The following is a 26,066-nucleotide window of genomic DNA, read 5'->3' on the forward strand; positions in this document are numbered from 1 at the left end:
ACTTTGTTATCTTTAGACATAACCAGGCTAGCTGCCCCTTGTTAATGCTAAGCTAATAAAACCAAGAATCATCTTGCACAAATTGTCGAATTATTCCTTTAGGTGCCCTTACAGTTACGCTTTTAGTACCAAAAAGGTGTGTGTCTGTTTGTGTGAGGGTGGATGTTTTTCTCAGTGTCATTGGGTGTGTCAGTGTGCATATTGGTGGGTTTGTATTTGTGTACGTGTGACTGACCACAAACTGAAAAATCGTTCTCAGGATGTGATTTGTATCATCAACAGCTCCTGTGTGTGTGTGTGTGTGTGTGTTTATGGGTGTTGTTTACAGAAAAGTAACTTGTTAGTTTCAGGGTAGAAATGACAGGGTCATGTCCAGGCCACCAACAGTACGCTTTGTGAGTATTTCTTCAACAGGTGCCTGCATGCATTAAAAAGACATGTGGCGGGTGGATTGACAGCAGGTGTGTGATCCATCCAGTGTTTGTTGAAGCTTGCATTGAAGCACGTAGATCTTTTTAGTAAAGTGAGTTATGAGCTCATTTGTCTTTGTGTTTTAATGTGTGTGTGTGTGTGTGTGTGTGTGTGTGTGTGTGTGTGTGTAGGCAAAGTTGCCGTGAAGAAAGAAGACCTGCAGAAATATCACGGCAAAGACACCTGGTTCCAGCTACAACCTGTCAGCGCTGACTCAGAAGTGCAGGTCAGTACAGAGAGAGAAAACACTTACACACACACACACACACACACACACATTTTAAAAACAAAGCACTGTTCTCTGGTCTTTTTCGTCCTCTTCTCTCGCAGATCCTAAAGTTGTTGTTGTTTCTCAGCTTTTCCACAGAAACCAAATGACACTTAGTCTCAGGGCTGGATACGTTTTGGGGCTGGTGTTGGTCGCTTGCTCAGATTAGTTTGATTCTTTGATCTTTGAAGCTTTTTGTAGCACTGCCTTAGTTTAGACAACATTTAACGTAAGACTTCCACAAATTCTCAATAGTTACCTCATTGGCGGGGTTAGTGGCTGAAAGAGCCAGCCCTTTATTTGGGACAGGATTATATTCGAGACTGGATTTTCTTTTTTTCTAATTTCGTTCTCCCATCAATGCACTAATTCCATCCGTACGACAACAGAGTCACGTCACATGTTCGGCTTTGTCTTTTACCCCGAGGGACCATAAACTGCCATGAATTGCAGCCTTTCCCTTTATCGAAACTCAGATAGCAGAATGGTGAGTATAATATGACTGTACTGATGATATTAGTAACACACCCTTGCGAATTTCAATACACTCGTGGGTTTTGCTCATACAACCTTCCATAGTCTGGTATGCGTGTTAGCTAATCTTACCAAGTTTTGGATGGAGATTGTTTAGATAGATGGCAACATCACCTTGCTATACTTATTCTACAGTTACACTGCGTTTTAGCATTTTAACCCTTATTGTCACTTGTGGCCACAGTAGGTGCTGTTCAGCAAAATATACATAAACAGGCTTTCAAATTGGAGAGAAATTTGGCTCATTTTATTCAAAAGAAAATGTTTTTGAAGAAAAACCTGCTTATATTTCTTAAATTAAGGTATGAAAAAAGTATTTTTGGGGTTTCATGCAACACCCAGCCTTAGACACCAGCATACCGTACGTGCATTGGTGTGTGATAGTGTTTCTGCATGTTAATGTTTGAAGCAGGGCAGAAACCAAACAAACACAGCGTGTGTGCACCTGAAACACCTGAGCCTGCAGGGTCAAAGTCACCTGGCTCTCTGTGTGGTTTGATCAAGATCACTATATATTTCACATTCTCACTTTTTTTTAATGACAGCTGGCTGTGATAAAAACGTAAAGTGTGTGTGTTTGGGTCGCATGGTCGTGGTTCAGATTGGCTGTTGAGAATAGTAATAAGACATCACTGAATGTTAAGGAATACGTTCATGGTTCTTACCTGTTGGAGGGGAAAAAAGCACATCAAAGCAAATCGCTCCTTTATTTTTGGGAAATGTTGACTGTAATGTTTGCACTTTATTCTACTTTGGTACCACTGACATCTCTGTCAATGTTAAATGCACATCCAAACATAAGTCCAAACATTAGGAACAACACAAATAACAGAGCTGCTGTTTGTGACAAGTGGAGGAAAATCTGCACAATTGATGGCAGCAGTTAAAAGTGAACTTAGTAGCTTTCTGTGATTGGCAGCGGTTTTATCTGCCATGCAGTTAGCACCTCTCATTGGGTATTCTCAGCAAGTAGTCAATGCAATTTTACACGCATATGAATAGTTGACCTTAAAGCCTTAAAAGACGGTGAAAACTAGCTTTGTTTTTCTTCTAGTAATCCAGCTGTGAGCTGTTGCGTTTTTCCCTCACTTGTCCTACATGCTCATTTGACACATGTGCAACATTTTCTACTATTCGGTGTTTCAGCAGTCTCACTCACCCACACGCATGGTTACACACACGCATGCACGCACACACCCGGCACATGGTACTGCACACACAGTCGGAGACACAGTGAACAGTAACATCTGCAGACAGATGGGTGTGTGTTGCCCTGGAGCAGCGATCTGAAACAGAGACACATTCATCTTTGGAGCCGGGGAGAGGAAGGATGTGTGAGAGAATGAGAGAAAAGAGAGAAAGCGAGGGAGATGGATCAAATGAAGTAGGAAGATAGAGTGTCTCTCTTCTCTTTTCAATAGAGGACACATTGTTTGGCCTGTCCGCACATGTGTAAGTGCGTGTGTTTGTTCCCTCTGCTTGTGAGTTTGCATACTGATGCTGTTAATTAATGGAGCTTTGGAGTCATTATGTTATTAATCCAATCACTTCAGAGAGGGAAAATAACTTCAGCATGACGTTCAGGCTCGCAGCTATTTACATACAGTGTCTTTGTTGGTGGAGGAATGCCCCTTTTTTCACGTTTGTGTATTTTTTTTGTGTTGTATGGGGATTTATCAAAGACAAATTATTAGTTGACTGTTTACTTGGCTAATACTTACCGTTTATGAATCAGGCATTTTCTGAAAAGCAGTTTCAACCAATTACAGCCTCATACTGGAATATGATACTATATGATGCGTGTATAGCTAAAAGTTTGGGATTTTTATTTTTGGTAGTACTGGGAGAGTTCATAAACTGGCAATTTAATCTAAGAGTGAAGCATCTGGACTCTACACTGTCCAATCAAAACTAGGGATCTCCACCAGATGTGTTTTCAGATAACCTGAAGGATTACATATTTCTATGAGTTGAAACCAATGGCTGAACCTGTTGGATTATTCATTGTGAGAGATGGATTGTCACCAAGCCTAAAACAAGCTTAAAAACTGACATTTTGTTATTGGATAAAGTTTCCTGTTGTTGTCAGCAGAAGTTTGTCTTGCGTCACAAGCCAGCCCTATTTCACACGCACACAAACAAAACGACGAATGCAAGGTTTACACCTGTCGCTGGGCACCTGGCTGTGTGGTGGACGCCGGTGTTGTACAGACGCTGAAGTGCTCATTAGCACTCTGCAGAACCTTGAACATTTAAATTCAAATGTGTGTGCATAGAAAGTATCCATTTGTGTGTTTTGTGTTCTGCAGGGAAAAGTGCACCTGGAGCTGCGTCTGAGTGAAGTCATCACAGACAGTGGGGTCATCAACCATAAACTAGCCACACGGTGAGACTGCACACACACACACACACACACACACACACACACACACAGAGTCCTTATGTTTATTTGACTTGTGCAGTTTTATAAAAAATATATGTAAACAAGAAAAGAAGTCACAAAGATTGCTTTTCTGCTGTTTACAGAAAAATACCCATTTTCTGTCAAAGCTTTATGCCGCTGTTACTGTCTGGTGATGTCTTTTATTTTTAGCCACGCTGGCAATGAGGCTCTAGGGACTGCAATGTCAGTTTGTCCACCACTTTGGTCCAAACTGAAATATCTCTGAAAGTACTGGATGGATGCCACAACATTTTGTGTAGACATTCATGGTCCCCAGAGGATGTATCCTGCAGACTTTGGTGATCCCCTGACTTTTCCTCTAGTGCCACCATGAAGTCAAAATGTGACTTTATTTATATTCCCATCAGCTGTACTTTGTGTTTCGTGCTAATTCAAGCTAATGTTAGCATGCTAACACGCTAAGCTAAGCTGGTGAAAATGCCACACAGTATACCCGCTAAACATCTGCATGTTAGTCTGGTCTTTCTGCGCATGTTAGCATCCTGACATGAGCATTTAGCTCGACGTACCGCTGTGCTAAAGTACAGCCTCACAGAGGTTGGCCTGACACTATGTAGAGCATGGTTACCTGGATGTGGACTGGTGTTAATGTAAAATTTAAATCAAGCGCAAGGTACACGCATGAGGTCTGTCTCCACCTGTTTTTGATACATTGTGCTGCTGTTGTACATAATACTGAAGATCAAACTTTGGAAATCACTCCCTTGTTTACTCATTCGCTATTCTTAATATAATGGAATAGTGAGAAGTAAAGTGAGATTTTGGACACTTACTTGCTGTCGAATCAGGAAGGAAGTAGTTTAAATGGCATGGATTTTCTAGGGCACTATTTAGTGGATACATTTAGCCAGTGCAACACACTTCGCTCTCATTCTAAGGTGCATGGCTTGTTGCCCGACAACAGCTTTTGACAGGTAGTGAGATGGTTGGAGGTTAGAGCTTGTTGTCTAGAATAAATCTGTTTTTGAACGTGTGAATCAAAACGTTGTGGATCTCATTGACTCATGAATCTGCCGTTTTTCATTGTGTCAGTGTGCATCTGTTGCTGTGTGAGTTCAAAACATACTCCTTGTACACGCATGTGATGTGTGAACTTCAGCGTTTGGGATCAATGATATGCTTATGGCGTAGATGGATTATTCTGTGTGTGAATATTTGTGTGTGCTCTTCTTCTGTGTAACGCAGCAGTAAAGTCCAATGACGAGCCAGCGTGGCTCCGTTCCCAGAGCCCAATGTGGGTAAGGAGCTTAGAGCAGCCGGTCATCTGGTCAGATTTCTCTAGGAAGACACGTGTACCAGAGGGACGGAGAGAGAGCTGCGTCCATTCAGCTCTACAGATCAAACTAACCGATTGACAGAAATCGTCTTTAGACAAAGAGAAGTAATGTTATTTATCATAGCATGTTTTATTGCAAGTCAACTGAGTGTACATACACTCAAGCACGTGTACATGCATTTAGCCTCAAGTAACATGTACATAAGAATACAATATAGAAAATACATAAGAAAAATTCAGCACTTCTTCAAACAACTACAATGATAAAATACTACTTAAAGAATAATGCATCAGTAATAATAACCAAATAATATAATGTATTATGATATAACTCTCTGTGGCCAGGTTTTTGCATAACAAGTACTTCTACTTTATACTAGTACTGTACCTTTGCTTAATAATAACAAAATTGATGTCGTTTTTATTCCACACATTCTTCCTTGTGAAAACATGGCGCCGACATTACCGTCAATGCACCTCGACCAACGACAGTTTGGTCTAACATTCGGGTGTGTTATTCGATGTAGCCTCAAACCACAACCCTCAAGCAGAGACGAGGAGTGGCTGAGGAGGACTCACTACTTTCTAATGTCACACCTTCTGATTTTTTTCATTTTCAAACTTGTGGTCTTCAGCCCCAACCGACGCTGACTCAGATGACTCATCAGATAGACAAAACTATCCAAAACCTGTAAACAGACGTGGATGTGTGAATATCGATGAAGTTCCCCTTGAAGTAATATTTTGAATATACGTGTTTCACTTGTCATTTTTAATTTTTAAGGTGTGGTTAATTTGTGGTTTGTACCACTAATGACACCTGAGAACAAGAAACATCTTACAACATACACATTACTTTCTCATGGAAGATACGCAAGTCCCTGTTCTGTTGTAATTTAATATTTCACCTACTTGCAATAGTGCTCCGTCAGTGACACATACTCAAAAATCACATCCGCTTTTTTTGTCTGTGGTTTTGGCACCATGATGTAATTCATTTCCCTCTTACTTGAGCCAAATTGTTTTTGACAGGTTACGTGGGCGCAATAAAGAAGCAGATTAACCTAATATGAGTAATGTCGACTAAAACAAATAAGTCTGTTTCACCACCACTGTCTGGCATGTCAGAGCTCACAGTGGTGAGAGAGGGAGAGAGACAAAGAGGAGAGGGCTGGATAGTAGGCCAAGCAGGGGTTATATAAACAAGCTTATTGGACAGGAAGCGCTCTGGCATTAGTGATGCTTAACCCAGCCCTCTCCTTATTCTTTATTAGGAACCAGTGTGTGTGTGTGTGTGTGTGTGTGTGTTTAGTCGGTTCAGTTGTGGGCAGGGCTGCGATTTGCTGTGTAATTCATCATGCGGTGTGAGTAGTGGTGCATCATCATGACACACAGGAAGTGAGTCGTCCCGCTGGGTGTCCTGTAACGTTTTCTAATCCCCTTACAGCATGATGTCATTGGACACAGGACACAGGAATAGATGGATGGATGAATGGATGGATAGATAGATAGATAGATAGATAGATAGATAGATAGATAGATAGATAGATAGATACACATATAGACAGACAGACAGACAGACAGATGTTCTGGTGGAACAAAATGTATATATATTTCTGCTTGTATGTTTATAGTGTATAAAACAGCGGCCAATTAAAATGACCTTGGAACAACAAGACTGTTATTGAGCCTGTATATAGAAAGCAAACAAAGTAGAATTTAATTGAATACATGCATATGCATGAATGTGTGTGATTTGATTTGGAAACAAGAATTCCTGCAGAACTGGAAAAGAAAGACGTTTTGCTGCTTTTTCTCTTCCTTTGTTTCCACTTCTGAGCTTTGTTTCCTATATCTCTCTTGTTCTCAGTCTGATTCCTCTGTTGTCGAGTCAGAAGTCTGAAGATATGCTCTCCGATGCTTTTTCGTTTTATTTTTTCTCCGGCCGCTCTCAAGTGGTCTTTGTGCTGTGCTTGTAGTTGCTGGATCACACAGGATTTAAAATTGGCGAAGAGTTGTGCCAATTTTAAATCCTGTGTGATGCTCAAATGGAATTACTTCCCTCCATCTCTTTTCATCTATCCTCTCTCTCTCTCTGTTTCTGCAGTTCTTACAGACACACCTAACATTGACACCAGGGACCGTATTCACATGCCGAGAAAACTCTCAGAGAGCTCTTGAATTTACTAGCAAGGACTTCCAGCGTAGGAGGGAGCTGCAGTATGAATGGACCAGATGTTTTATGTCTGAGAAAAGGGGGCGATTGAGTGGATGGCTTGATAAGATGCTTTCTTTAGATGTAGTTTTTGGTCAGTAAAAAAAAAAAAGCTTTCTTTCTGTCACTTAAACACTTAAACAATTTAGTGTATGCTCATGTGTTTAATACCCACGTCATGAATATAGATTTATAAATGTCCACATATGATGTGGATATCCTGTGAAAAAGGTCTAGTGCAGGGGTCGCCAATTGGCGGACCGCGGTCCGGATCCGGACCCAGACGCCGTTGTATCCGGACCCAGGACCTAAAATCGATGTTATTTTGACAGAGCACTTCTATTTTAACCGGCGCAGCTTTTTCAGCCGTTACGGCACTTGTTCAGCGGTGCAGGAAACGCACCGACCAATGCGTTGTAAATCACATCACGTGATGCAGCTCAGCCAATCAAATATGGGCATTCTGACACGTTTCCTGATTCGAGTGAGATGTACACACACCGGGGGAGAGATGAGGAAAGAGAAGGAAGAGCAGGAGAATTACGTGAGTCAGAGAAGTCATTTCACATAACGTTCTCCAAAGAGAGAAAAGTGGTCAAAGAGACCAGAGTCTTTAACCAAGAATGAACAGACTCTTATAGGTTATTTCTTCACACGGACAGTTTATAACCAGCATGTCTCATGTGTTCAGAGACCGTGACGATTATTAAAAGCGGTAATATGAAGCGCCACTACGAGACAAAGCACAACTCTTTTCATCAAACGTACCCACTCACATCTAAATGAAGACACAGAAAATAAACCTAAGAGCCCAAAATGATCAGGATCCTAACACATGAATTCACTGACCAACAATGATGTTGACAGAGAGAATAGAGCTGAAACAAGTGTTAATAACCACACATAAAGTCCATGCTCACTGATTTATCTTGTTAGAAGATGAGAAAAATATAATATTGTGGCTTTTTGATTGACATCACTTCACACCAGAATGAACTGAATTTAAAGCTGCAGGACAATTTAGTGGAATTATTTTTTCTAAAATGAAGTACTTTATTTTAAGATGCACATTTTTGAAAAGCTTTCTGTTATGTCAGTTATTCTTTATTCCAGCCCTTATTGTACTTGAAATGAGAAGAACATTTATTTATGTATTTCTATGTATTATTTATAATCCATCCAGTTACATTTGAAAACTGAGAATAATAATTGTTCAAATATAATTGATGTGTACTTTCTTTATTTGATTTGACAGTTGTTGACTACACAGAGACGTTACTACTACTAGACTTTTTGAATATATATATATATATATATATATATATATATATGGCACTAAATAGCGCAAATTAGATATTATTGTAATGTTCCGGACCTTTGTCCGAGGAGATTTTCTCAATCTGGACCTTTTGGAATTTTAATTGAATACCCCTGGTCTAGTGGATAGCAGCAGTAAAGTTCTTGTATCCACCCAAAAGGTTCAAGTGTCACATGTTTTCTTTTCGTTTACCAGCTCTGTGTTACTGAGAACCTTCTGTAATCATTTCAGAGCTCGGACTTCAAATTAGGATTTTTGAAGTTAAGTTAAAGCTGCATTAAGCCACTTTTTTTTTTTATCAATTGGGGGGATGAAAGCCTCCAAAAGAAACTGATAGTATCAGAATTATCATCCCAATGGAGTCGTGTTTCTGGTCACCTGGTAATCAAGGTCCAACACTGGTCTTTTAGCTCTTTGGTCTCCACAAACTCCAGAGAAACATATCTGTCTTAAGCTGCTAGATATTTGAATGTCTATTCTGCTGTATCATGCTGGGCAGGTAGCATATCTTCTTGTTTCCTGGAAATAGCTGCATAATGTTTGATACTGTATATGAGGGTTGATGAGAGCAATGAGATTCCTGCTGCCTGTGTGGGCAGAGGATTGGGTGTCAATTGTCAGTGGTCTTGGCAGGACTGGTGACCCTTTTACATTCGTCATTTGATTTTGTGATAACTTAATAAAGCTTTAAGAGTCCTCTGAGGGTAGTCTTATACTCTCCATACTCTGGCCCCTAGCTCTTAGCATTTGGAGATCATTTTATGCCGTTTCTTGTTTTTTTTGGTGCTGCCAAAAGAAAAAAGAGCTAAGCTAGCTCCTCCTAACTTAGCATAGTAAAGCTACATTAAAGTTGTAAAACATACCATAGCATAATAAAGATACGGTCAAAGCTTTTGTCTATATTAGATTTTATGTATTAGACCATTCGAATTTTAGTACCATCATGCCTGACATTTAGGCGATAAGTCATTCAGAGTAGAGCATTGGACGAGATCACACAGTTCTAATTAGCATCACGTTAATGTGTTACAGGTGTGTGTGTGCATGTGTGCCTATGCAAGTTGTACAGTAGTGTGCTTATTCATTAATGTTTTGTGTGTGTTTCTAAACAGTGTGTTGGAGTGCCAAGGTCTTCCAATCGTCAACGGCCAATGTGATCCCTACGCTGCCGTCTCCTTACTAGGACCTTCAAGGTCAGATCGCTCACACGATTGGACGTGATTTCACCTGACACACCTTTGTTTTCCATGTTAACTTTTAACATGTGGTTTTATCTCATTCTGCCTCTCTGCTTCTCTCAGGTCGGAAGCCAAGAAGACCAAAGTGAAGAGGAAAACCAACAATCCACAGTTTGAGGAGGTTTTCTATTTTGAGGTAAATATATCTGCTTGTGAGTTGTTGAACAGTAAATTGTGTCTTCATGTTGGGTATCAGTCAAAGCTAGAGATATAGTGTGGGTTCAAAACGTATGTGGACACCTGAGCCATACAGTTATATGTAATTGTTGATTTGTTAAATGTAAGTATCTTACACACCCAAGGCCTAGTTAGACTTCTTCTAATTAGCATGTGGGTGCTCAAACCGGGCTTCATCTCTCATCTCTCTGTCCATCCTGATCATTTTATTGCACCTGTTGTGGGTGGGTTGTGACACCTTTATCTTTATTATTGGTTAATGACGTTTGGTGATGTAATTCCAGCACAGCTTTACCCAACTTCAATCTGAGCAGAGGTACAAGTAACCAGAATAAATTGGGAAACATGTGTGTGGATGTACAGGGCCTTTAGTAACCACCCATAATAACCTTCGTATTAATAAAAGACAAATGTATTCATAACTGAGTGGTGTTATGAAATATGATATTTGGGCACAGACAACAATTCAGCAACATGTTTGAAATTTGGATACTAAAACATTTGTTCAAAGATTTTCACTGACAAATTTCAACTGACCATAGAATTTATAAAGTAACAAAAAAAAATCTCTCCCTCTGGTTATTTTGTTGCTCCATGGGTCTATTTGCTACTTCAAAATGTACTTCTCCTTTTAAACTGAGCAAGCTGTATTGTAATCATCTTCACAGGCTGCAGTGCACACGTTGTAAGGCTATACTCAGTTAGCATCACACTGTAGTTAGCCACTAAAATGTTCTGCAGTTAACAAGCTAAAGGCTCAGGTTCCTAGATATGAAAACGTTGGCTTTCATTGCTTTTACCTCTAAAGTAGTCACAGTGACCTTGAGTTACTAAACATAACATTAATTCTTGCTAATAAACAAACTTCAACATGCGCTGTGTAATTAACATCAACAAGCTAGCACAATAATATTAGCTAAATGGTCAAAATCAGCTTCACAAAGATAAACATATATATATATATATATATTTGTTTCATATTATATTTGTACCATACCAAGTTTTTATGTAAAACAAAAAGTTCAGAAAAATTTGCAAAAAAAATCTCAGTTCATATATCCGTCATTAGTTAATATTTATAGATATTTATATTTATATAAGAAGTCCTTTTCATACCATTACGTCTGTAATTTCTGAGATTGGTGTGTTGCAAAAGCAACGTTTGTAGTATTTTTTTTTCTCTGAATCTTTTTTCAAAAATTTCTCATGGTTCACATTTATTTCTATTCATGATTATATATATTTATATATATTTTTCATACACACAAACTTCCTTTCACACTGCCCCCGTTAACCCTCGCTCCCCAGCCGCTCTGCTCTGACATTTTTGTGTCGCTCCTCCCTGTGGCCTCCCCGCTGCAGCACTAGAAGACAGCAGGACAAGAGTATGATTGATTCGGACAAACCATCACCAAACAATCTGGCCCATTGATTTCTATCCGACAAGACCGTCTCATTTATTCCCGACCACCACATGAAGAGGACTCATGCCCTGTGGTGCTTTCTGTATGCAGCCCCCCTTCTGAGGCCCCCATCCTCACGCAAACACGGTCCATTTATCATGTCTCTGTCATGTGATTGTCCTTTACTTGGGGGGGGGGGGGGGGGATTTTAGTTTCTCATTGCTTCAAACGTACATGGACCCTGTCACATTCTGATCTCTGATATATACCATTTTGTTTTTTCACACTGCAAAAGAGCATCTTATGCTTTGCAATGTAATAGTAAAGCACCTGATGTCTCAATTAGGACTGCAACTTACAATTATTTTCATGATTTATAATTCTGCCAATTATCTTGTGGCTAAATTGTTTTGTCTATAAATGTCGGAAAATAGTGACATCGTTGACATATAAAAACAATCTGCTTATTGTATTAAGCCAACATAAAAAAAGTATTAAATTTAACATCATCTTTGACAAAGAAACATCAAATCTGAAACTGAAAGCTGAAACCATGACGGAAACGAATAGTCGATTATAAAAATTGTTGTAGACAGATTTAGTTTCGATTGATTAATCAACTAATTGTTTGAGTCTCAATGTTCTGTGTCCGCTTCCACCAGCCGGTTTTTCTGGATGTAGATGACCCTTCAGCTCACCAGGAGGAAACACCGACTTCCACATGGTTTATGCTAAATGTTCACTCTGCCTCCATTTCTAGGTGACGCGGCCATTAAGCTACACAAAGCGTCAGTTTGATGTCGAAGAAGAGGATGTTGACAAGCTGGCACTGAGGTGAGCCCATGTAGAGGATTCTGTGCTCGTACCAGTGCTGAACTTAAAGCGTCTCCTCGAGGTTGAACTGTGCATTGTGGTTTGTGGTCAGGGTGGATCTGTGGAACGCCAGCAACCTGAAGTTCGGGGATGAGTTCCTGGGAGGGGTGAGAGTTCCTCTGCGGGCGTTGGGTCAGGCTGGTGTCCATGACGCATGGTGAGAGGAACGTCACTCACACGCAACATAATCTCCTTTCACACACACACTCTTTCAATCAGTCTTTTTTAGATTGTTTTCTTTTCCACTGACCACGTACTGTGCTGTGCCCTGCTGGACCCGGGTGGGTTTGATTTCATCATAATTGTCAGTTGACATTCTGAGTATGTGTTGCCACAGCAACAGCAGAGCCATAGCAACAAGTATCAACATTGACAACAGTTAAAGTCCTTATTGACCACGGTGGATTTCTCTGAGCATGAAGGCATTCATTCCTACATTGCTGACCCAACAGAGCCTGTTTCTACATTTCATTTCTTTGCCTTCATGAATGATGGGAGCGCTCCTTTGGAAATATTGGGAGAATAAAAATTGGGTTTTCAGTGTAGTCCAATACAGAGTGGAATAATCACCTCCTTACATGTAATCAGAATGAATTTAGTAACTACATTTTCAAGCAACATCAGCATTTACTTAGAGTCCTGATTGTGGCCGACTGAGGAATGTAACTCCAATATTTACTCTCTTTTTTTAGCTCGTTTTTTGTCTCCACCAACTCCTGAAGGAAATATCTGGCCGAAGTGAGAGTTAACTAATACAATAAAGTTGCGGGCTGTAAAACCAAAACAATACGCTAAGAGATGCTAAAAAAGCTCTGTAGAGCTGAGGGAAACGGCAGAGTCGTGTGAAATTTCTTATTCCGAATGTAGCATGTTTCAATCAAGACGTGTTGGATATGCGGTTATTTTTAGGGTTTTGGGCACATTTATTGGACATGTACACAGCACATTCGCAAAATGCGTCTTGATTGGGGTTTTTACTGCAGTTGGAGACACACAGCCTCTTGCCTGTTTTAAGGCCAGTTCTGTGCGTTGTACACAAATCCACTAGCCAACAGTTTGCAAGGCTGGACTGGAGATGCAGGCCCGAAAGAAAAGTCCACAATTCTGGTCAGAGGGAGAAAGACATCTACTTTTAAACATAATTTAAAGACAAAATGTAAAGCCTCTGTACTGTGGGTCTTTCCAGACTCAATGAGTGACATCTCCTGTTGGCTTTGTTGAACCTGTTAAGGTGGAACAAATTACACCTTTATCATTCTTATAAGTCGATTTGTGACCTAATAAAATCCCATCAAAGATCCAACCATCCGTCAACCTGAGTAGAGGTCTAATCAGCCAGGATAACTAAAAACACCTATGCAGGTGTACAGAGGCTTTAAGTTATTTAAAGTGCGTATCGGTAGGAGGACATCATGTAGGCGTTTTCATGTTATACACAGCTACATGTAAATGGGAATATTAGTGGAATATAAATTTTCATCAGTCACGTAAACAGCTTAGTAGAATTATTGTCTTTTTGGTAATAAGGCCAAACAACGGAATATTTTGTAGTAAAAAAGAAGCTTTATTTTATCACTATTTTTGAAAATGTTGAGACAATTGTTGCCCATCATCCCTTCAAGTTTGATCTCGATCTGATCCAAGATCTGATCTTTTTCCTTCCTCAGGTACTTTCTCCAGCCCAGGGAGAATGGGGGGAAGTCAGTGAAGATAGAAGAGCTCGGCTCTCTGCGTCTGAACATCGTTTACACTGAGGACCACGTCTTCCCCTCTGAACACTACACTCCCCTCAGAGATCTACTGCTGCACTCTGCTAATGTAGCGGTGAGCGTATGTGAATGTGCCTCTGCTCTGCTCATACATATTTGGTGTCCTGCGGCATCTTGTGCTTATTACCGCTTGTAACACACCACTGTTTGAATGCCGCATGTTGACTCCGCACACCTCTCTGTTCAGCCTGTGTCGGCATCCCCAGCTCACACCCTGGGGGAGGTGTGTCGAGAGAAACAAGAAGCCGCCATTCCCCTGGTACGCTTGTTTCTTCACTACGGCAAGATTGTGCCTTTCATCAGCACCATCGCTCACGCCGAAGTCAACCGCACACAGTGAGTGTCTCGTCGCAGGAAGACGAATCGGATGTTGGAGAATTTCCTTTGAACTTTGTCGTATTAGCAGATATAAACTGTAGCAAATCATTCTCAGTACTAAAATGAGTACATTTCTTCAACACAAGCCAGCTGACTGTTGTATTGTTTGAGAGTTGGAATTAATTCCACTTCTAAATCAGGTGCAGATTTATTCTTGAATCGTATCAATTACAGTGATTGTGGAAATGAGGTCATCAGGTTGTTTGTGAAAATCAAATAGCTTAGCATTTTTGATTTGACTGTGACTATGCAGGCAGTAATGTAATTTATGATGAATATTAAACAACTAGTTTTGTTTATTAGGCAGCGGTTCTGATTTGTAAGCAAAAAAGCACACCCTGTCTCTCTGCGTAGGGATCCTAACACCATTTTCCGTGGAAACTCGCTGACTTCCAAGTGCATTGACGAGACCATGAAGCTGGCAGGAATGCACTATCTGCAAGTGACACTCAAACCCATCATAGATGAGGTATGGCACTGCGATACTACCGTGTTGGTTTGTCTTTTCATTTCTTGATTTCATTCATGTCTCTCTCTGTAGCACCCCTCAGAATATTTTTTAGCTAAATCAGATATCAATGGTTATTTGAATACCTTTGTAAATCTTCACAGATCTGCACAGAACACAAATCCTGTGAAATCGACCCGGTCAAGCTCAAAGAATCGGAGAACCTGGATACGAACAGGGTAAGAACATGAGTGTGTTTGTGTTTGTGTGTGTGTGTGTGTGTGCGTGTGCGTGTGTGTGTGTGTGTGGTCAGTGTTATCTGACATGTATCTGCCCTGCCTGCCCTCTCCAGGAAAATCTTCGTCAGTATGTGGACCGTATCTTCAACGTTATCACCACCTCCGGCGTTTGCTGTCCCACCGTCATGTGTGATATCTTCTTCTCTTTGAGAGAGTCCGCTGCCACCCGTTTCCAAGGTAACTCACCCTCTGAACGACGTACAAGCGATGGAGGAAACAAAGCAAGCTGCTATTAAGCAACAGGAAATATACAATAAAGAACGGGATGTGCAAGGCGTCCAAGGACACTTTCTTCTCCTTGTGCTCTGCTATTTGTGTCAAACTTGAAACCACTTAAGCCTCCCACACACTCATTATGGTCATGTGTGGAGTAAAGAGTATGTTCACCCAGTGTCACATACTGTGCTGCCTCCTGTCTGCTGCCACAGGGCACTGCAGTCACAAGAGGAACAAGCTGTTTCGATTTTCAATTTTGGAACTGTCTATATAATTGAGACAGCACATTGAACAAATATGCTTTTGTTACTCCAGACTGACCGTATATGTGAAATTATAGAAATAATTAGATATAATTCAAGCAAGTATAGTGGGATAAATCATCACTATCATACTTTTTTTCCCTTTCTGCTCTCTAGTTGACCAAGATGTCCGATACACAGCAGTGAGCAGTTTTATTTTCCTGCGTTTCTTCGCTCCAGCCATCCTCTCCCCCAACCTGTTCCATCTACGGCCGCACCATCCAGTGAGTCTGATTGGCAAAACAAACAGACATTCAACCAACATATAAACACATGCACATGTACCTCTGATAATAACTGCTGCTGAAAATATGTAGCGTAAAATGTTTTAGATTTCATTTATGAAAGCTTGAAAGAGTTTGTGAAAGAGTTTGTTTAGTTGTCCTGATTTTTTTTATTGTCAAATTTCCTTCTTTTGTTTTGCCACATTAAGGACTTCTCGTGCCGGTTGGCATAAAATTCAACGTTTATTCTTTACTTTGAAGACACTACATTTCTTAGTTTTTTCTGGTCCAACCAGTGTGTTTATGATGTGGTCATGTGTGATAGCTTTTCAAGATTGGATTTCATGTATTTCTGTCTCCCTAGGATCCCGCCACCTCTCGAACCCTCACCCTCATCTCCAAGACGATCCAGACCCTGGGAAGTCTCGCCAAGTCTAAATCTGTGAGTTTCTCTGAGTAAAGTGTATTTTTCTATTTTCATTCCTGTGACCGTCCATTTGTATTTCAGTGTAAGAACGATCTAATCTTCTCCTCTCTGTCACTCTTTCTTTCCATACTTTTATTCCTTTCAAGGCCAATTTCAAAGAGTCTTACATGGCTGCATTTTACGACTACTTCAATGAGCAGAAATATGCGGACGCTGTGAAGAATGTGAGTGTTGCACTTCTTTTCTTGTTACATGCTATAAATCTCCAGTTGGTAGACGCAGGATCAGATATTCTCTTTGTCTTGTATGTCAAAAGACTAACTCAGATGAATGAGTAATGAAAGAGAGGAGACATTTGAAAACAAATGAAAAAGTGGAGGGGATGTCAAAGCATGCCTTTCATGGTTGGAGTTCTTTGGCTGTCTCAAGTTACCACCACAACAAATATGTTGAAATATGACATCCTTTACTTCCCTTCACAGTTCCTGGACTTGATCTCCACCTCAGGCAAATGGGATCAGAGGAGTATTGAAACACCGATCATGCTCAAAGAGGGGTAAGGAGCCAGCATATTGTTAAACTGATAATCATGGAAAGAAGAAAAGGTCAATAAACAGCTCTCTCAATACCACTGCTAAAAAGTCCTAAATATGTCATATTTGATTCATTTAGAGAATGTATGGAACGCTAATTTGAGATTTTTTAATCCCAACTGTTTCATGTTCTGTGGCAGTAACCTTTTCACTGCCAATTAAGCAGCTTCACTGTTTGTCTTTTTACCACCTTATTGGCAGTTGTTTCTAGTTGTTGGGTTAACTATTAAGGCTCAACAGTCCAGACTAACTTAAAGGAATAGTTTCGACATTTTGGGAATTATTCACTTTCTGCCGGAGAGTTGGATGAGAAGATTGATACCACTCACATGTCTGTATGTTGATATGAAGCTATTGCGCATAACTGGAAGCAGGGGGGAGACAGCTAGCCTGGCTCTGTGCAAGGGTAACTAATGACACTAATTACACATGACACATGACGCATGACAGAAATCCTCCCTTGGAATCTTGTGTTTCCCAGTTTGACGCCCAAATGGTCTAATTTTGCTTGTTTAATCCGTACCAGACTGTAAAAAAAAGTTACTCTCTGTTTTACGAGATACTATTTCTTGACTGGCCCGAAACAAATAACCTACTGGAGTCTCCGCCAGTTGCCGAAAGCAAGAATAAATAGTCTGGCACACAACCTCCTTTTAGGTGAATTTTCAATTTTTGAAAAGCAGGATTTGTGTTGCCATTGGACAAGCTGCCGTTCGCTGGAGCTTCATATTTATCATACATACACAAGAGTTGTATCAATCTTCTCAGCCAATTCTCTGCCAAAAAAATAAAAGAAGAGTATTTCCCAAATTGTCACATTAGTCCTTTAAATTGTCACAAAGGTAGATTATACCTTTACATGTTTCAGCCCTCACGGTCTGACTCATTACCACAGTGAACAGTGACAGCACAGATGTACCCGAGGCTGTACACTGAGCCCTCTCTACCAACACATGGGCCGTTGTTTTGATGATATTTCTAATGGGGCTGTAAAGGCGAGGACAGTTTCCAGTTGACGGTAGTTGTGCCAGCGCCTCGCTCACCAACATCCCCACCCTCTTTTGTTTCTGCTACCGGGCGTAGGAGTGTAAAACTCACTATAAAGAGGGTTGATGGGAAGGGGTCAAAAGGCACGAAGGGCAGGTAAGAGCTTCTCTATATAAAGGCATTGCCCTTGTGACCCCCTGTGTGTGCACTGCAACCCCCCCCCCCCCCCCCCCCCCCGAACCAAGCCGGCCATATTCTCTCCCACCAACATCATGCGCTGCTGTAGATGCTGCTGCACTTTACTTTATATCTGGCCCACACATAAGAAACCTATCTGTTACTGTCTGACACTGTGTGATGGATTTGAGTCTTTCTGCATTTCTATGACAGTAGACTGGGTGCACACACAGACTGTAATGGTATAAAGTAAAGTGTTAACCTTTACGGTAAGCCCTCACTAGCGCTGATAGCCCTTCTCAATCCTGGCCATGCCAGACATGCTTGGTGTGACAGTGACAGCAAGGGTTGGTTACTGTACAAACATTTCTGGGATCTCATATCTGCCCGCATCTTGACCCTTTACACCCTTTGTCCAGAATGTGACCATATCACCACCACACACGTTAGAGTTTCCCGCACAGCTCCCGGCGTTATGGCAGATGTGAAACCAGCACGTTCTTGGCGCAGTAGTGTCAAAAGAGTACAAGTCTTCCTGTGGGAGAGTTGTGACTTTGGTGTTTAGAACCCGTGTGCTTCAGATTTCGTGTATGCGCTGGCCTTCAAACTCTATAAACAAAGACATCCTGGTGTTTACTCTCCCTTAAAAGACCATGCTGGTGGTTTTACATGTTTTAGCCCATTAACAACAAATAGTGTTGGCTGCACCTCACATCACTGTCAGACATTTTCCAAAGCATACCATCATTTTTTAGATTGATTTTAAGTTACAGGCATCCAGTGGTTCCCTTCATTTTATTACAGTGTACTTGCACGGACACTTCCTTGAGATTGATAATCCATCACAGTGGATCTCTGCATGTATTCATTGATTTTTTGGTAAATCAGTTGCGAGCTCAGAAACGCTGCATTCATGAGTGTTTGGATATTGTCAGAAATTCCAACCCAGAATTTAAAAAGTAAGAAAATATAAACATCCTTGTCAAGAGTTTATTGTGAATTTTTTGTAGGGCTGCAAATAACAATTATTTTCATTATTGATTAATCTGCTGATCATTTTCTCGATTTATCAATGTGATGACTTCAAAAGTATTGTTTTGTCCAACCAGCAGTCCAAAAAACAAAGAGAATTCTTGATATTTTTGCCAAGAATTCTTTTAACAACAATCAATAAATGTCCTTTTGTATAACAACTGATCAATATCGTTGATTTACAAATAAACACGACATGAGTTGTTCAGTGTGATGGATTCTCAAGTTTCAAGTTTCTGCAAGCTGATTTTCATAATGTACTGACACATAATGGAAGCCACTGACTGTTTGGAAGGAAATCACTCTAAAATATTGTGTTATGATTTGGCAAAAAGTCAGGTGGGGAGTTATTCACAATGTAGTAACAATTTAGATAATGGGGGTACCTTTGATCTTTGACCTTTGATGCATTGTGCCAGATACATGACAAATATTGTGAAAAATTAAAAAGAATTCAGTGAAACATGAGCTCATCTGTCAACGCTTTCAGTGGTGTTTCCATTTTTCCTCAGATTTATGATAAAGAGGGCACAAGGGAGAAACCGGTTTGGAATGAAGAACTTCAAGAAGAGATGGTTTCGCCTCACCAATCACGAGTTTACCTACCACAAAACGAAAGGTAAGGTCAAAGGTCTCTCAGGATCTCCCTGCAGTTGCATTGTTTCCTCGTCTGTTTCTGTCGCTGTGTGTGCTTTTGTAAGAAGCAGCAGGAGGGAGAGAATCTGCTGAATGTACAGTTAGTCTGCACACAATGTGCATTCAACACATGTGGTGGGGATTAAGTTACTGAGCACACGATACATTTGTGCTGCATCCAAACAATCTCGGGCCAACACGTACACGTAAGCTGTTTCTAAGTGACATACTACATAACAGGTTTCCATGCATGGTCAAATTAGTCAGTATGCAGACAAAAAAAAAATGTAGTTCTTGTTTTATTGTGCTGTTTTTTGTCCTCTCTCATGTCTGATGTGTTTCCTTTCATGTCCAGGCGAGAGCGCTCTCTGCAGCATTCCTATAGAGAACATTCTGGCTGTAGAGCGGCTGGAGGAGGAGTCTTTCAAGATGAAAAATGTAAGGACCCCACACAGCCATGAACTTTCTAGAGCTTTGAGCATTTGACCCAAATCACTCCTAAAAGTGTTTCCAACAAGATTCTTCCCTCACTCGCTGTCCCTATCTTCCCTCCTCCAGATGTTCCAGGTTATTCAGCCGGAGCGGGCGCTCTACATCCAGGCCAACAACTGCGTCGAGGCTCGCGACTGGATCGACATCCTGACCAAAGTCAGCCAGTGCAACCGCAAACGCCTAAGCACCTACCATCCTTCAGCCTACCTCAACAGCCACTGGCTCTGCTGCAAGCTCTCAGCAGACACAGCCCCTGGGTGTACGCCCTGCACTGGGTACGTAAAGGTGTCAAAAATCTACCCAGCGTCAGGTTCCTTTTCCTTTTTGTACACTCTCTCATCCTCTTATGTGCGTCTGTCCTCAGCGGCCTCCCGGCAAACATCCAGCTGGACGTAGATGGAGACAGAGAGACCGAGAGGATTTATTCCCTGTTCAGCACATACATGACCAAACTGATCAAGATGCAAGGTCAGACGCTGACAAGAGTGTTTTAAATGTTTGTGAGCACATTTTCCATGTTTCTTTTTTTCCCCCACCTTGTCCCTTTTGTGCTGTCTCTCACTCTGCTGCTGGTCTGTCTTTGCCTGCAGAGGCCTGCGGCAGTAAATCTGTGTACGACGGGCCCGAACAGGAGGAGTACTCTAGCTTTGTCATCGATGACCCCCAGGAGACCTACAAAACCCTGAAGCTGATTGTTTCAGCCGTGCAGACCTTGGAGCAGCAGCACACCAAGTACAAACGTGACAAGTTCAAGAAGACAAAGATAGGCAGCCAGTAAGTGGTTTGTTGTTGATTTATGCTTGTAGCTCAGATTATGTTTTGTTACAAACTACAGTTATTGTATATTCAATGCAATGGAGACTGAGAACTGCTGGAAAAATGTTATGTGTAAAATGTAGTTCAATACCGAGCAACTTCCCCTTTGGGCCAGCAGGTGTTGCAGTTGTACAGTCCACAATTGCACAAAGTATGTTGGAGATTAAATGAAGCACTTTTAACAGTTCAAATAACATGACATCGGCATCATAATATTGGCCTCCAGCTCTGCTTAGCCCCTTATAATCTGCCCAGAAAATGTTTTTTATTCATGTTCTGTTTTTAGCTCTAAAAACCACTCTAGAACCTCCCGCCAACACACAAACACCATCTTTCTCTTTGTTTCCTCAGGGAGCATCCGATTGGAGACAAGAGTTTTCAGTGCTACATTCGCCAGCAGTCCGAGAGCTCCACCTACTCCATCTAGCCCTGTGTACTGTTTCTACGATGCCTAGAACCAGCAGATTTTTCTTTACTGGAAAAACTTTCCTCTTGGCAATGCCCCGTGTCTAGTATTGAGTTTTAAAGCTTTATTTTTCCTCAAAACAAGATAAAAAAGGCATCAATGTGAGATCGTTTTACTTATTTCCAAAGCAAAGTATCCATGCTTCACTTTTTTAAAGACTTTTCAGGGAGCAGCATGCTGTGTCACCTGGCGTATTTGTCCAGTAGTAGGAAAATAAGAGTTTTAATTGTCCGTACCAGACTGGACGAGCTGTGTAGATGGACTTTTTTTTCGCAGTGTCTCAAGATGTATCACTCCAAACCGGGAGAACAGACCTCAGACCAGCATGAAAAATAGAGGAACAGTTGTGGAGGAAAGGAGTGATACGAATTAAGACATAATCATACCGGACATCTACGTGGGTCTCCTGTCTGTGATGTGACGAGAGAACAAGCCAACGTTTTCACTGGACAGTTCTGACAGTGACCAACACGCACTTTAATCGCCTCCACGTCTATCGATGAACAAGCATCGCAGCACACGTTCAAAAGCTTATTTTATCCGTTTGATTTGTATTTGGTTATTATAATGGTTGACATGTTGAGATGTTCCATTGTATTTCACTCCAGAAGGAAGGAAGGACTGTACTTTTCCCTCTTTGGGTGGTGTTGCCCCCAAGTCTTTGTTGTTTCTTTGTCCTTAACTTCCTCAGGAAGGCTGTGAAGATTGAGGGCACAGAAGAAGAAGGGATTGTCGGGACCAAGCACAGCCAAGAGCAGCTTGATGTTATCAATGTTATCTTTCAATTTCATCCCTTCATTTTTAACCCTCACCTTCGATGTTTAGGATCAAGTTTCCACGTGTCATTTGAAGCCTTGTTCTGTTATGGTTGGATATAAGACTCCTGTGTTACCAGTACCTGGGTTGAAAGAATAGCTTCTTCTTTTTTTGGAGAGTCAGAAAAACCCATAGATGCCTTTTTTGTATCTCTATGGGTGTCAAGTTGCAGCTTCTCTTTTAAGTAAGACAAAATACACTGGGTGGCTATTTAGTTGAACTCCATCTTGATCTGCATCTGAACAAAGACGTTCGATAATAACGTCCAACTTCAGAACCCGTTTCATTCGATATCAGGGCTGCCTGCTGTTGGCCCCTGTTGACTCCCGCAATCTGTGAATTGTGAATTGTGCATAAGCACAAATACATTCAGTAAAATGCATTGTGTAACCACAATGTAAACTGAAATAACAGTGTGCTAGCAATATACACTCAGTGGCCACTTTATTAGCTGCACCGGTACATTCTGTTGCAATTCAGCTCTGCCACAAATTCAGCCTTTACGTTTATAATGTTCTGTTTTTCACAGACATTGTGGGAAATGTGTAGTTAAGTTAAAGGTGGTGTTGTTCTGGACGATATTGAGAGGTGTTTCTAGCGTTTTTGTTCTTCTTATTTACAGTACAGCAGTACATGAGATGGACAGAATATTAGAAAGGGTTGAATATAATGCAGTCCAGAACAGTCCCATCAGTATCACCTCAGTTATAAACATATAACTTAATTAACACCTTTAACGGTGTAAAAAGAAGAAAACCGAATATTATTGGCATCATAAAAGTAGACTTTATGGCAGAACAGTTGTATATGATTGCATTAGAGTGTACAGGTCAAGTTAATTTTATTCATATTTATATATCTAATAACAACTCTGTCTCAGATGTACATCATGAAGTGACCAATGAGTGTATATAGAATATAGAGTGCATAATGGATTAATAAACACATTTTGTAATTAGATTCAATCGCCACAAACTAATTGCCACATGCTGAACCTAGAGCCACCTGGGGCCGTTGGGCAGTTGCCCACTATGCCCAGTTAGTAGTCCAACCTTGGCTAACAGACACACACATCCATGGTGCATTTAGTTATTCTGTTGCAGGTTCATATTAGTGGAAAACAGTGTATTTTGCTACTCTTAAGGGGTGCCAAAATTTGTTCCTGACGTCCAGTAGTTGGCTAATTCAACCATCCATTCAACACACCCTCAAACTGCATGAGAAAAAGGCAGTGAAGCCAAACTATCTTTTCACCCATCACAAAGCAGAAACTACGTGTTAGCACAGCTCCTAAACAAGGACGTCTTTTAGCTTTTAACTGATATATTAACATTTTAACCAGTCTTGTCTCAAGTTACGATTGTGAAATGGATAGTGTGTTACTGGTTGTGTTGCACTGTTGGCTGCCTAATAATGTAGTTATTCTGTTTTGTGAGTTACCTCCGTCTCACTTTGGAAATAGCTGCGCCCGGTAGTTTAAAACCTATTTATATGCATTCCTCTGAGAAACTGCCTGCTGTGAATCTTACCGGTCAGCACCCCAGAATCGGTCGCAGGTACAGGATTTATTGTTGTTAACCAGTTGTGTTGTTGTACGCCTCCCAAAGGCAACCGCTCTCATCGGCATTCATATTCATCAGCACTCACTCTTGCCAAAACCAGTGCATGTGAAGTATAAGTTGTAGTCACAGCGACGGTAGCCTCCACAGTCACTTTTGTGCTACCGGGTGACCACCAACCTCAACAAATTTTGTATTTTCCAAAACTAAATACCTGGTTATGTAGCCTCATGGGTGTTCCTGTGATCACAGGTTCCCAAACAGTGCCAGTCATCACTTTTATAAAATTCTCTTTTTGAAAAACAAACAAAAATAAATCATTGTTTAGATATGTTTTTTTTTTTTATATATATATATATCTCAAAACCTATACTGTTTTAAAACAGATGAGCAATTATTCCGATGACATCTTTTTTTCTCTGTCAAATGTGTTGATCTATGAACTACAAGGAAAGTTCTCAACTGTTTGACTCTGTTTTCTAATTATGTCTTGTCATACAAAAACCTTGCTGTGTAACTGAATCGAATGACTGAGGTGTGTGTGTTTGTTTCGTGCGTATGTGCGTGTTTGTGCTTTGGTCAGGGTGTGCATGAGTGACTGAGATGACGGGTTGTATTGCCAATTGAATTACCCCAGTGTTACAGGTCAGGGAAGGCAGAGGCCCACTTGTTTTAAAAAAAAGGAGAAAATCACTGCCTGTAATTATACTAAAGACTGTAGTGTGGAAACATTGTTGCTGTACTCTGGCCTGATATGGGTTGTCTCCTCTTTCCTCTTGTATAGAACCACTGTTCCATTTCAAGGAACCTTTGCCAATATATTCTCCCCACTCGTTTTATACATGTCCCACAGTAATAACATTAAGAGAGCGGCGTTGCTGTAACCTCTGAACTTTGGTGAGTGTTTGTTTCCACCAGTTACTGACTCTCCTCAGGTTTATGAAACTCTGCAGCACTGCATGGTTTTTTTTTTTTGCCAAGAGTGAGGAGACTCGGACTTAAGTGTAAACCACCAAACAGCTCTGTCTCTCATCTAACTTGATAATCATATTTATTATCATTTTCAGTGAAACCTTCCCAGAAAAACATCGGCTGAATTGGTGAGGTAATGCCAGTTACAGTAACGGCGACTCCTCCACCCCGAAGCAAGGGAATGACTTATGCAATAATGATGTTTCAGCATGCAATAATAGCAACAACCCCACAATACGCCCGCCAAATTATCAACGCACATCTGCTGGCCCTTTGCAGTTGAAATTCCTCTTCAGATAAACACATGTTATAAAGGGAGAACAGTGTATTTTGTACAAATATTTTAAAAGTATTAAAATAAGCCTGTTATATGTGTACATAAAACAGTTGTATGAATGGTGAAAATGTGATGTGTTTTTTTCCCCTGAATAACTAAATGAAACCAATATTAATGAAAATGTGGTGTCTGTGTCTTTTTTTAAATCCAGTGCCGTCTGCCTCTCAACTACACTGAGTATAGAGTCACGGTCACAGTCTGGCTCTGTGTCCAGATGCCCTCGGACGTTTTGTCAGGACTGAACTGAGTTGTGCCTTTAAAGACTATGGCATTGTGATTTTTAGGGTTGCCTGTGTTTCTTAGTCTCTCTTTGTTTCACTCTTGTATTCAGAGGATTTAGTTTTCTGGGTTTTGGCTTGTGTCATACATGCTTAGTGTTTCCTGCACCTCGTGTGTCATATCTTGTTTTAATCCTGCCTTTGTGTGTTTTCCTGACCGTTGTGATTGTCTGCCCCTACCTGCTTAATTCCACCTGTCCCTCGTTGGCACCCTTTTGTTTGTTCACGCTTGTTTCCCCTGTTTCATTAGTTGGTCTTCGTACCTTGTGCTTCGAGTCACTGCCTGCTTTTCCTTGTGGCTTTGTTTTGTAGTGTTCACTTTCCCCTGAGTTTTGTATTCACCTGCTATCTGCCCCCCTGCTTCCTGCTACCTGCCCTCCCTTGGACTCTCAGGTTGTAAGAGAGTCAATAAATCATTGAACTTTTCCTGCTGCCTCCTCTCAATCCATCTGCGTCTGGGTCCCACTGTGTAATCTCCTGAGACGGTTGGTCATATCAGGAGCTTCGCTTTGTTTCAATCAGTTAAGACATTTTGTTTGGCTTTAGCTGTGGTGCAGATACATTTGTCTTTGTGTCCATTGTTTGTGTCCAAGTTTTGCCTTTTA

The 26,066-nt window shown here is 40.9% G+C and overlaps 1 protein-coding gene across 2 annotated transcripts in view; it reads left to right on the forward strand.

Moving 5' to 3' along the window:
* The window catches only part of rasa3 (RAS p21 protein activator 3), a 39,240-nt gene extending 13,936 nt beyond the window's left edge, over positions 1-25,304 (forward strand). The window contains exons 4-24 of one of the 2 annotated variants that reach the window (XM_076077773.1): positions 603-697; positions 3,583-3,659; positions 9,659-9,739; positions 9,848-9,920; positions 12,125-12,198; positions 12,290-12,394; positions 13,905-14,067; positions 14,194-14,342; positions 14,739-14,853; positions 14,997-15,071; positions 15,185-15,308; positions 15,767-15,873; positions 16,238-16,315; positions 16,447-16,524; positions 16,783-16,856; positions 19,602-19,708; positions 20,081-20,163; positions 20,284-20,492; positions 20,582-20,685; positions 20,808-20,991; positions 21,385-25,304. In XM_076077773.1, coding sequence (XP_075933888.1) covers positions 603-697; positions 3,583-3,659; positions 9,659-9,739; positions 9,848-9,920; positions 12,125-12,198; positions 12,290-12,394; positions 13,905-14,067; positions 14,194-14,342; positions 14,739-14,853; positions 14,997-15,071; positions 15,185-15,308; positions 15,767-15,873; positions 16,238-16,315; positions 16,447-16,524; positions 16,783-16,856; positions 19,602-19,708; positions 20,081-20,163; positions 20,284-20,492; positions 20,582-20,685; positions 20,808-20,991; positions 21,385-21,460 — 2,231 coding nt within the window. In that variant the 3' untranslated portion in view covers positions 21,461-25,304. The remainder of the gene's footprint in view (positions 1-602; positions 698-3,582; positions 3,660-9,658; positions 9,740-9,847; positions 9,921-12,124; positions 12,199-12,289; positions 12,395-13,904; positions 14,068-14,193; positions 14,343-14,738; positions 14,854-14,996; positions 15,072-15,184; positions 15,309-15,766; positions 15,874-16,237; positions 16,316-16,446; positions 16,525-16,782; positions 16,857-19,601; positions 19,709-20,080; positions 20,164-20,283; positions 20,493-20,581; positions 20,686-20,807; positions 20,992-21,384) is intronic. The other variant, XM_076077774.1, reaches the window with a different exon arrangement.
* Positions 25,305-26,066: the final 762 nt, after the last annotated feature.

Source organism: Anarhichas minor, unplaced genomic scaffold (genome assembly GCF_050575085.1).
Source record: "Anarhichas minor isolate MPS153535 unplaced genomic scaffold, ASM5057508v1 ptg000062l, whole genome shotgun sequence".
NCBI lineage: Eukaryota > Metazoa > Chordata > Actinopteri > Perciformes > Anarhichadidae > Anarhichas > Anarhichas minor.